The sequence below is a fragment of the Filicampus tigris genome, chromosome 2 (genome assembly GCF_054856515.1).
Source record: "Filicampus tigris isolate MCC_2025a chromosome 2, RoL_Ftig_1.0, whole genome shotgun sequence".
Classification (NCBI taxonomy): domain Eukaryota; kingdom Metazoa; phylum Chordata; class Actinopteri; order Syngnathiformes; family Syngnathidae; genus Filicampus; species Filicampus tigris.
This window is the reverse complement of record NC_141218.1, coordinates 39,654,189-39,667,259: the sequence shown is the minus strand read 5'-3', so window position 1 is coordinate 39,667,259 and position 13,071 is coordinate 39,654,189. Positions and strand designations below refer to the sequence as shown.

The window sequence follows — 13,071 nt, the reverse complement described above, 5'->3', positions numbered from 1 at the left end:
ACTAGTGGGCTTGCATAGAACATTTCCTAAGAAAAAAATATGTTTGGGTTGACTTCCTCTTTACACATGGTACTGTACCTTCATACGCTGCAACTGCTGTTTGCTCAAGGTATATTGTGTTTGAAGTGACTCGTGCTGGACCTTCATGCTTATAAGCTTTCTCTCCATTTCAGCACGTTTATCCTCCAACTGAAATGCATGGAAAAAGCCAGAAGATCTCAGGACAGCAATATGGCACATACATATACTGTATCTCACAAAAGTGAGTATGATCTCACATTTTTGTAAATATTTTATTCTGTCTTTTCTTGGGACAACACTACAGAAATAACACTTTGAAAAAATGCAACATAATAAGTACACATGTTGTTCAACTGTTAATTTACTATACCGTCCCAAAACCCGATACACAGCCATTAATGTCAAAACCGTGGGCATGGCAACAGAAGGGAGCACACTGATGTGTCCAAAGTGTCAATATTTTCTGTGGCTACCATTGTTATGTGGAGAGGCAGTTTAAAGTTCAACCCTGCGAAAATTATTTACAATAATATGCTGTAAATGCCTGCAGTAGTCTAAACATGGCATTCTGATTAATATTGTATTTGTGGAATATGAGTTAAGGATCAAAATCTACCTGTTTTAGGCCATCTGAAGGGGCGGCAATTTTGTCACTTCTTTTCACTGAAAATGACATCAAAGTTGCTCAGGGCTCAGGCAACGACAGCTCGCCTGTTTTCTAAAGCTGAGCCATGATTGGTCGTTACCTGAGCGCTGAGCAACTGTGACGTCATTTTCAGTTGAGGGCAAGTAGCATAATGGCAACCCCCTGAGATGGACAAAAGCGGGTGTATTTAACTGCTTAACTCATTCCACTAGCGTAATATTAATCGGAATGCCATATTTTGACTAGTAGGCCTGCAAAAACATGTTCTTGTAAAGAACATTTTTGGGTTGACTTCCTCTTTAAACATTTTTGTGAAAATTGTCATGTCATCAGTGTCATAGCAATCCTAAAAAGTTGAACAGAAGGCAACTGCTGCGTCTGGTGAGTCATTGATTTTGATACCAACGGGTTGTTCAGGACACAAACGGTTTCCAATGCAGCCGTAGTCTAAAGTGAACAAGAAGTAAGATATGAATTTTTAATTTAATTTTGGCCAATTTTTGCACATTTACAGGGGGCGTACTTATGCACCCATGTCCTAGAGCAGGGATGCCAATGTCAAATGGACGGAGTGCCAAATACAAAATTTTGCGACAAGCCAAAAAATGGAAATTTTTTAAAATGTCCAGATTGGATCGGATCCTTCGCGCCTGCTGATGATGTCACGCTTTATATATCTTGTAATATATTTCTTTGCGTCTATGTTTGTCACCCCCCTGGCTGTTGTGTTTTTATCTTCAGATTTACTAAATAAAAAATAAAATAAAGTACATCACTGCTACGCTACTTTTACGAGGCAGCTCGTATGTCACTTCCGTTTGCGTTTCTCCTGCCAAACTGGAAACAATTTTCTGGTTGACTTGGGCTGCAAGATTGTATGAACTGTACATAATGTGAAGCAAAACAGAGAGGATCATATGATTGGTATGATGTCTCCAGCTGACCCTATTTTAGAGTGGCAAGGTATGAATGTGGGTGATCCTGTCAGAAAACACAGGCCCGTATTCCACTTGACACGCCTATTTATTTTGGTCTGCAACAAGACAGACAAAGAATAACCTAGCAACATCATCCAATGCATATCCATTTGTTAACAATATGCCTAAACATTACAATTCACTGTATTAAGAAATGAATCAGCCAAACAATACATACAATACACATTCACACATTTCATCACTAGAATAGTTAGCATATGAGCCAAAAAAACTAACTAGTGTTCATCAACGTGACATCCCTCACGAGACATATCTAGGCTATTATGTACAGCATTTAGCTGACACGAACTTGAATAATTAAACTCACCTGTTAACATTTAGACACAACAACAAACGTGGTGAAACACGGGCAATCTGCAACTACTGAGTTTGCTGGCGCGAACAAACTACGAGCTGTGTCGAAGGAGGAAAGAGAAAAAAAAAAGTCACTCACTATCAACACTTAGCGCTCGAATAGCGTTAAATGCCTGCTCACAGTGTGGGACATCTCAGCACTACGTCGAAACTCAATGAATTTATGAAATGCCAACAATTACTAATAATAAAACAATGTGAGATTTCTAACATGAAGTATTTCTAATAGAGTCTGTTTTACTCCAAATAATTTTTCACCACAATCCGATTCCGAAAGCCACAAAAAGTGACGAGAAGTCTTCAGTCAGCATGTAGAAAAGCCATGGGGTGGCAAACATTGATGCAAAAAAATATGTTACAGAAATAGTGTAAAGAATTGGGTTATCTGTGTTGTGGTTGAATTTGTGTCTTGCCAAGTTGTGTTGTTTCTTAAGTTGTGTTGTTTCCTAGGTTAATGAATGCATCGCGCAGCTGGATGGGAGGGCATGCGAGCGAGAGTAGCGGAGGACGAACAGGAGAGCCGTTGCTGTTTTTTGACTGAACGGTTGTTGTACTGTATTGGCGTCAGCTGTGGCCCACAGTAGCCGGTTGGACTAATAAAAACATGACAATTAAACTACGTCTGACGGCGTGTTCTTTGAAGTTGCTACAATATATTTTCAAGCGTGACGTCTTCGGCAGGCGCAAAGGATCCGATCAGAGTTTCTACACACACTGGCTTGCTGCGGGCTGTGGGCCGGATCTAATAATAAAGCAATATCATCCCAGGGGCCGTAGAAAACCTTCTCGCGGGCCGGATGTGGCCCACGGGCCTTGACTTTGACATGTGTCCTAGAGGACAAATTTTCAGTCCAACTCGTTTAACGGGCTCCGTGCAGTACATTAAAGTGTAAAAAATGACATTTCTAGTCGTCACTAGGTGGCGCCATATATATACATATATATACATATATATATACATATATATACATATATATATACACATATACATACATATACATATATATACATATATACACATATACATACATATATACACATATACATACATACATACATATATATATATATATATATATATACATACATACATACATATATATATATATATATATATATATATATATATATATATATATATATATATATATATATATAACAGAATATTATTATATAGATGTTTTCAGGTCGCGACTATTTTTGCAGCGTGTGCAGGGGAGTTATTAGGCATTTTGTCCTTTGTGGCGAAGGAAATATTTTGAGGATATTTTGATGCTCTGCCCCTGTGTTACAGTTTATTGAAAAGTCACAATTTGTGTCCCAGTGCTTGCCCCTGATCTTAAGATGGTATACCCAAAGTTTGAAGTCAATCGGATGAATTCTCTGGGACAGGGGTGCAAAAGTATGCCCCCCGTAAATGTGCAAAAATGGGCCAAAATTGGACATTCAAAACTTCATAGGTCACTTCCTGTTCACTTCAGACCACAGGTGTCAAACTCAAGGCCCGGGGGCCAGATCCGGCCCCGACATCATATTATGTGACCCGCGAAGACAAATCATCTGTTGATCGGAAATGTTTTTTTTTTTTAATTGTCTTCACTGTTAACACAACATATTTGATATTTCAAGCATTTGTTACCAATCCTTCCTTTAAAATACATTGAAAAATATTACAACAAAATATTTACTGGCTTCTGATTTCCAAACTAGTAATCCATCCATTAGTTGTGTATAAGACGTTCATACATTGACTTGGGTCAACAGTCGTAACGGCCTTCCGAGTGAAATCAGAACTACGATGCGGCCCCAAACATGAGTTTGACAACGATGCTTCAGACTATGGCTGCAATGGACTGTTTTATACGTCTCAGGGTGCTACACGTGCCTGCCAATTTCCGTAGAACTAGGTCAAACGGGCCGGGATTGTTTTTTATTTTGCTACTCTAGGTGGCGCTGCAGAGCCATTTTGTTTGCGTCGTTTACGCCGACTTTAAAACCCTTCTGCATATTTTTTTTATCCCTCCTGCGGTATTTTGACCAAAAAATGGACAACACTTTGAAGTGTGATAACTAAGTCATTTCTGAATATTTTTTCACATTCGACCACTCAAAATGTTCAGTGGCACCAGACCTATCCATACATATATAGTTTGTATTTATTTATTAATTATGCCCTCTATGGACACTAACAGCTGTGGTATACTAACAGCAAAACTAACTATGCAGTATATATAAAAAAAAATCAAATAGGAATATTTCATATTATAATTAGAGCATTGAATAAGTGAAAAAGTCATAACAGATTTTTTTTTTTTGCATGCCCATTGTTTTGACAAGGGCAATTTCCCAATTGTTCTCCCCCTTGTGGTGGCACTTGGAAATGTGATAACTAGGTCATTTCTGAATATATTTTTACTTTCAACCAGTCAAAATGTTCAGGGGATCAGACCTATGCATATACATATACAATTACATATATAGGTGTTATATATTTATTCATTGTTGATGCCCTCTATGGACAATAAAAGCAGAATGCTATGAGAAGTCCATCCATCCATCCATTATCTGTACCGCTTCTCCTCACAAGGGTCGCGGGGCGTGCTGGAGCCTATCCCAGCTGTCTTTGGGCAGTAGGCGGGGGACACCCTGAACTGGTTGCCAGCCAATCGCAGGGCACACAGAGACAAACATCCGCACTCACAATCACACCTAGGGGAAATTTAGAGTATCCAATCAACTTACCATGCATGTTTTTGGAATGTGGGAGGAAACCGGAGTGCCCGGAGAAAACCCACGCAGGCACGGGGAGAACATGCAAACTCCACACAGGGAGGCCGGAGCCGGGATCGAACCCACGACCTCTGAACTGTGAGGCGGACGTGCTAACCAGTCGACCACCGTGCCGCCGCTATGAGAAGTCATTTATGAATATTTTAAATATTAAAAAAAATATATATATTATAAATCAAAGTGAAATGTTATATACGGTAATTGAACCATGAAAGGTTAAAAAATAAAACTGAAGAATTTAGAACAGAATTCATGTAAATCAAACGAACAACTACAGAACCAAGCACTATAACAATTACAACAAACTCTGACAACTAGTCCACTTGGTCAACAGCCTCTTTGCCGTGGTTGTAGTTGGTATCATTTAAAAATGATTCTTGGTTTTCTTTTTCTTCAAAATTTCTTCAAAATTCCCTGAACCATTCAGTTAACAAGTGCGTTTTGTTTATAGTCTCACTGCAGACTGCACGTCTTCAAACGCAAGCGCACGCGCACACACACACGGTCACGAAAGCCTGAATGTTTGCGTGAACGTGTGTGTGCGTGCGCGTGCACATGCGTTCACGCAAGCACACATTCATATCCACACATGAACATTTGATAAGTACTCTTACTTCAGTAAAACACTGTCATAATTGTCCAACTGATCATGAACACGTACTCACGTGCGCGCACGCACGCACACATACACGGTCACAAAGCCTGAACGTCTTGCATGGGCGTGTGTGCGGACGTGTATGCGCGTGCACACCCCTTCACGCACGCACACATTCATATGTTACAACGCATGCAACAAACGTGCAATTTTGCAGAAAGCATTTCGCAATATGACCGCACCTATTCCCTTGCACACACGCGCACGGCTGACGTGTGTGAACCTATGTGCGTGTAGTTACTCATGAGCACGTACACGTCTGAAAAGGCAAAGCCTGGGGAGCCAATGTCAACCCGGAAGCAGAAACACTACTGGGATGACCCCAGCATAATCAGAAGGGTCTTATCTGGCACCACCTGGAGGATTAGGACTGTTCACACTCTCAACACCAATTTTATACTTTGACTGCGTAGTACACGCTTCACACAATAGTTTCATCCGGTAATCATTGAAAAATGCACGAAAACACATCAGGTTTACAGTGCATCAAAAATCATGATTTATAATGGGTCTCACAAACTCTCACTGCACAGTATAAGTCTGTAGGTTGATGTAAGCAGACACACGTAAATAGCCTGAAAGTCTTGGGTGTGCTTGCGTGTGAACGTCCGTGCATGTGCACATGCACGCACACACACGCTCACATTGATATCCACACATGAACATTTGAAGTACTCTTACTTCACTAAAACACTATTTGTCATAATTGTCCCATTCATATTATACACACACTCACGCGCGTGTATAAACACACGTACGTTTCTTGTCAATCACAATGCAGCGTTATACATTGAGTGGCATCGACAGCGCATACACCAGCGAAAGCAATGCGATCCCATTTGCACACGGCATTTTCTATTTTCCAATATGAGCGCACATATTCACTTGCACACGCGCGCACGGCTGACGCACGTGTAAGTGAGTGTATATTCCTGTACGTGCACGCACGCACACACACAACTGTCTTTTCTCAAATAGAGGTGACTCGGAAAAAATCGGCTCATGCAATCTCATGTGAGGACCACATACGTCATCTCAAAGCAAAATCATTAGTTGTCCTCTAGCGCCACCTGGTGGATTAAGGCTATTAACACTCTAAACACCAATTTGAGATTTTCACAGCTTAGTATACCTGTCACACAATGTTTTCATCGGGTAATCATTGAAAATGCACAAAAACACATCAGGTTTACAGTGCGTCAAAAATCATGCTTTATAATGGCAGTCAATGGGCCAAGAAATGGCAAAATACGTCCTGCAGAGTTAAAAAATATGAAACCAGCTAACTCATGCAGGACTAATTTTAAAAATGACAGCATGGTGCAATTTTGAACTTTGGCATGTTCTGACCATCTGGGTGAAAGTTCAGCTCCCTAGTGTTATTTTTTTAATGATTTGGCTTTGATGTAAAATTCTTTGATCTGAAATATCCACAAAATGGTCAAATACCGTAGAAGGGTTAAAATATCAAATTTTTCGCCAGGCCCAATGAGAATGCAAAGTTTGGTGAATTTTTGTGCATGTGTAGGGTCTCAAAAATGCGATCAAATCCTTAGAAGAATAATAATATCTATGAAAACAATAGAGACCTCGCAGCGGTCGCTGCTCGGACCCTAATGATAATTTCTACAAAAACAATAGGGACCTCGTAGCGGTCGCTGCTCTGGCCCTAAACATCCCAGAAATGTAGACCATTTGTCTTTTACCTCAGCGAAAAGAGAATTGCCTTTGCTGTTTGGATCCTGGGCTTGTTGCAGAACCGTTTCCAAATGGGCCTGTAGTTCGCGGTTCATCTCACGAGAATTCTGTTTCACAGAAGAGAGGTGAAGCAATAAGAGATATAGAGCAGTGTTTTTCAAACTTTTTTGAGTCAAGGCACATTTATTTCATTGAAAAAAATTGTGCGGCACACCACCAGCTGAAATTGTGAAAAAAAGTTTATTTTAACAATATAAGTGTTATATTGTTTATATAAGCATTTTTTAACATTGAAGAATGACGTCATATTATAACGTCTTTAATAGGAATTAAATAAACACAAAAAAATCGTATTTTATGATGTTTCATGTTGATACTTACTCAGTGTGAAACATGAGCCTGTTTGGATAAACATGCACTAATTCGCTAGCCTCTCAACAAAGACAATTAGCTACCTGCTGCTGCTACCTGCTGGTATGGAAGAGTACTACAATGTAGTAAAGACATGATTACGCTCCCAGGGGCTAGACCGCACTGGCACACAAATTAGACAATTTCCCACGGCAGACCTGACAATTGGTGTGCCGTGGCACAGAGTTTGAAAAACACTGATTATAGACTACTCTCTTTTAAGATTAAAAATTAAAATTTATTTCTATAAAATACCATTTAATGAAACATGTTGAACAATTCAAAATCATAGTAAAATTTAGCATAAAACCTGCAGTAGTCTGAAATTTGTATTTGAAGAAGAATTTTGACATAATTACCCAAAGGATACAGTCAAGACAACACAGTGGTTTCATAAAAAGAAGAGGACAGCTGGGGACCTAAATAAGTTTATAAACAAGGAAGTACCATCACAACTGACATGCTTCAGATTTCGGCTCCAAATAACTGGATTCACACATCAATTTGCGAGTTAAAAAACACATTCTGCGCCTCGATCTAACACATTGAAAAGCAAAACTGAGAATGGGCATTAATTTAACTGGCACAACACTGAACTGCCAATTGATATGGAAATCAGTGAACTAACTCACTAGGCCCATAACATTAATTGTTCCGCATATTTAAAAGAATCATCAGAGTGGTCACCACTACCGATAATTTTAGCTTTCCCCCCCACTTCATAAAGCCATTCACTTTTACACCGACTGGGGCACATTTATTTCCTTTAGCCAGTAGGTGGCGCTATGACCACGCCTGGACTCTCATCAAATGTGCAAAATTTTGATAAAACAGATGATAAGATATTGGTCAAGTTACATTTGAAATATCAGAATTTTCACCAGGCCCGTTACATGTGCAAAATTTGGTGAGTTTTGATGGACGTTTAAGTCCTCAAAAATGTGATTCAGCATTAGAATGATAACAATAATAATAATAGTAATAATAACAATAACTAGAGCTGCAGGCAGGTATAAAGAGCCCTCGCAGCCCTGGAAACGTTGGGTCCTGGCACGTTGGGATGCTCACGCATTGGAATATTTTGAAAATGTAGTACATTAGATTAAAAGCAATTTTGATAAAATATGACCTCTATAAAAGGCAGAAAATTAGGCAAAATATGAAAGTAAATTCAAAATGGCGGACTTCCTGTTAGGTTTAGCAGATGGCACCAAGAGGCTTTTTTGTAGGTCTCTGGTTAACCAGCCTGGAGAAAAACAAAGAATCAAACATGTACTTCCTTCAGCCAATGGGTGGCGCTACCACTATGATAAAAATTATTTCGTAGATGTCCTCAGGCTTGGAGTCTTGTTAAATGTGTTCATATGTTTCATAGTGTTTCAAAAATGAAAAACAATTTTCCCTATTGTTCTACGTGTTAAGCTGGTACAACCCAAATTTGAAGTCAATCGGGTGAACCATATCGGACTAGGGGTCAAAAGTATGACCCCTGTAAATGTGCACAAATGGGCCAACGTTCTACTTGAGAATACTCGTAACTCACTTCCTGTACATGTTAGGGCATGGGTGCCAAAGACTTTTTGTAGGTCTGGGGGTGCTACACGTGCGTCCCAGTTTTTTTAGCCGTTGGTCAAATTTACCGGGGCAGGGCTTTGATGAACCACGAGCCAAAAAATTCCAACGTAAAATCAAAATGGTGGACTTCCTGTAAGTTTTAGCACATGGCTGTAAAAGACAATTTTGTAGGACTTATATTGTTATGTATGCCACCAAATCTTCGTAGATCTAGGTGAAACGTACAACCCAGAATCCTTCATTACGAGACAATTATGAAACGCATGATGCTCCACCCCCGTTGTATAGTCTGTCGAAAACATTTGTTTTTTTCCTTGTTGTTGTCCCAAGTGTTGAGATGGTACAACCCAAATTTGAAGTCAATCAGGTAAATCGTCTACGACTAGGGGGCAAATGTATGACCCCTGCAAATTTGCACAAATGGGCCAAAATTGTACAGTAAAATACTAATAACTCACTTCCTGCACATGTTCGGGCATGGGGACCAAATACTTTTTTGTAGGTCTGAGGGTGCTACACGTGCCTCCCAGTTTTTGTAGCCGTAGGTCAAACTTACCAGGACTTTCCTTTGATGAAAATATCGAGGGTTTCTTGGGGGCCCTGTTTTTGAGTACTCGAGTATTGCGACTTCAAAATATCAAATTTTTCGCCAGGCCCGATGTGTGTGCAAAGTTTGGTGACTTTTCATTCACGTTTAGTCCCTCAAAAATGAGAGTCTTTACGGAGAATAATAATAATAAGAATTTCTACGAAAACAAAAAAACTGCTTTCGTAGAAATTCTTATTATTATTAGGGCCCGAGCAGCAAAAGAATTTCTACGAAAACAATAGGGTCCCTGCAGCTTTCGTTGCTCGGGACCTAATAATAATAAGAATTTCTTTGAAAACAATAGGGTCCTTGCAGCTTTCGCTGCTCGGGCCCTAATTACTAGAGCTGCGAGCAGCTATAACGGGCCCTCGCAACCCTGGCCAAATCGGGGTCCTTGCACATAGGACAATAAGAATAAAAAATGTAGGTGTTTATGCCAGGCCTGATGTTTGTCCAAAGTTGCATGAGTTTTTGCCTGGGTTTAGACCAAGAAAAACAGCATAATGTTTCTTTGCAGATGGCTCATCACAACAGCAACAGCGTGCAACGAAATAATAAACTTTCAATAACTTTTCATATTTAGCATGTTTAGACGAAACACTCAAAAGTTTGTAGTCTATCGGATAAAATCTCTAGGAGGAGTTTGTTAAATAAAATATGACCTCTACAAAAGGGCAAAAATGTTGGCCTATTCTAAAATAAAGTCAAAATGGTGGACTTCCTTTAAGATTTAGCCTTTGGCTATAAGATACTTTTTTATAGGTCTTGGGCTGTTACAGATGTCTCCAAACTGTCACAGATCTAGGTAAAATGTAAAACCGTGAATGCTTCCTTAAATATGGGGTGGGGGGTATATAGAGGCAATTTTTTAAACAAGCACATGAAATCTCTACAGTTTTAATTTTTATGCCAGGTCTAATGTGTGTGCAAAGTTTCACGAGTTTTCCCCCAGATTTAGACCCTCAAAAACAGCATCATTTTCCTTTATGAACAGTGCATCGTTGTGGCTTCAGCGTGCGATGAAATAAAAAGCTTTCAATAACTTTTCATCTTAAACAAGTTTAGATGAGACACAGAAAATTAGAAAACGATCGGATAAAATCTGTAGGAGGTGTTCGTTAAAATATGGACTATAAAAGGCCAATATAGATGCAGACCTTCAAAATACAGTCAAAATGGTTGACTTCGTCTTCGATTTAGCTCATGACTACAAAAGACATCTTTGCATGTTTTGGGCAGTGTTGGGGGTAACGCGTTACAAAAGTAACGCAGTACAGTAATACATTACATTTAGGCAGTAACGACGTAATGTAACTTATTACTCCGATTTTTTTTGTAATATTACAGTTACTGAGACTGGTAACGCGTTACAAATTTCAGGACCATAATACATATGTTGACATTGTTTAACAAGTAGATCTATTCATAACATCACTTGATCATAAGTTATTACTTCCAGCAATACTTAAATAAAAAGTCCTTGTCGCACTTTGAGCTTCACGTAATAACGTGAGTGCGCGGGTCAACTCTCTGCCGAGCAATTCTTTACACCATTGACAACACCGAAGAGGGCTGAGAAGTTATTGTTTGTGACAATAATCACTGTCACGGTTTCATAAAATAAAATGCAAATCATAGACACAAAATACAAGCAGGAACAAACCTAAGTAAAACAAAGCGAATAAACGGAAAAAAAATAAGTCACTTTGCTTTTTATATATCATTTAATGAACTTAGTGCCATCAATTGCCATATGTAAAACGTAGTGATTCTGATTGGCTGTTCACAATCAAAATACAAATCATCTGCCGGTGACAAATGACGTCACGCTACGGCACCATCAATCGGACAAACTACAATAGACGCCATTATTAGAGTCTGATGCGCTCGTTCCTTTTTTACCTTTTTTTTTTCACCTCGAAACTTTGTCTCCATGAAGTAAAAGAAAATTAGAACTAACTGAACTTTCAATTATTATAAATAGAAAAATTAATAATGAAAAACAAAAAACATTTAGTCAGGTCAGTTTTGACTTCAATACATATTTTTGGTTTTATTACACATGCCCTGTCTGTGTGTTTCTATCTATCTATCTATCCATCCATCTATCTATCTATCTTGTTAGACCAATTATCGATTATATGTTATGCATCACTATTATTTGTGTGTAAATGGCAAATGGACTGTTGCTTATATAGCGCTTTTCGACCTTTGGTACTCAAAGCGCTTCACACTGTACCTCATCTACCTCCTGATGACGCAGCATCGGGAGCAACTGGGGGTTCAGTATCTTGCTCAAGGATACTTCAACATGGTCACAATGGCCGGGGATTGAACCCACAACCTGCCGGTTAGGAAAGGACCAATCTACCACTGAGCCATGCCGCCCCCAGTGTGTAAATTAATTTGAGAATAATGATAATTTCATTTATGGTTTACAGTCTGTGATTTATTTATTTACCGTACAAAATATCAGTTCCAATATTTATATTTAAAAAATAAATCTTATTGATACAAATATTGATCAAAGGTAGTGATGTCCCACCACACCATAGAGTCAAAACATTTAATATTATAGACCACACTATATAGTTAAATATGCTCATAAGTTAACTTTACCAGCTAGAGTATGGCAGCAAATTTTGCATTTTCCTTTTAAGGTCTTGAAATCATTATTACATAAATTAATCCGAGATTTTTGAAAAAGTAACTTAAAAGTAACAAACTTGAGTAACGCATTACTCCACAAATAGAGTAATATTGTAAAGAAACGTATTACTTTCACATGCAAGTAACTAGTAATACGTAATATATTACATTTTGGAAGTAACTTGCCCAACACTGGTCTTGGGCTGTTATATATGACTACAAATTTTCACAAATCTGCGTGAAACGTGGAACCTTGAACGCTTGGTTAAAGATTTGTTGGGGGCGTTAGCGCTCCATTTTTGGAAAATAGTACAAGAAATTTCTAAAATTTCGAGGTCTAATGTGTGTGAAAAGTTTCATGAGTTTTCCCTGGTTTAGACACTCAATAACATCATTTTTCTTCATTGCATTGCCATGGGTACTGTGTGCGATGAAATTAAAAGTTCTCAATAATTTTTCATCTTAAACATGTTTAGATGAAACACCGGAAGTTTGTAAACAATCGGATACAATCTATCGGAGATGTAAGTCAAAATATGACCTCTATAAAAGGCCAAATATGCGCAAAATTCCAAATAAAGGCAAAATGGGGCACTTCCTGTTAATTTTGCACGACTCGAAATAACATTTTTTTAGGTTCTTGGGCTGTTACATATGCCTCCCAGTTTTCAAAGATGTTCGTGAA

At 38.7% G+C, this 13,071-nt stretch overlaps 1 protein-coding gene across 3 annotated transcripts in view; it reads right to left on the bottom strand.

Moving 5' to 3' along the window:
• The window catches only part of spdl1 (spindle apparatus coiled-coil protein 1), a 67,274-nt gene that overhangs the window by 32,385 nt on the left and 21,818 nt on the right, over window positions 1–13,071 (bottom strand). For all 3 annotated transcript variants that reach the window (XM_086024188.1, XM_086024189.1, XM_086024190.1), the window contains 2 exons: window positions 7,171–7,269; window positions 79–189 (listed from right to left, as the gene is read on the bottom strand). In XM_086024188.1, the coding sequence (XP_085880314.1) occupies window positions 79–189; window positions 7,171–7,269 (210 nt within the window). The remainder of the gene's footprint in view (window positions 1–78; window positions 190–7,170; window positions 7,270–13,071) is intronic.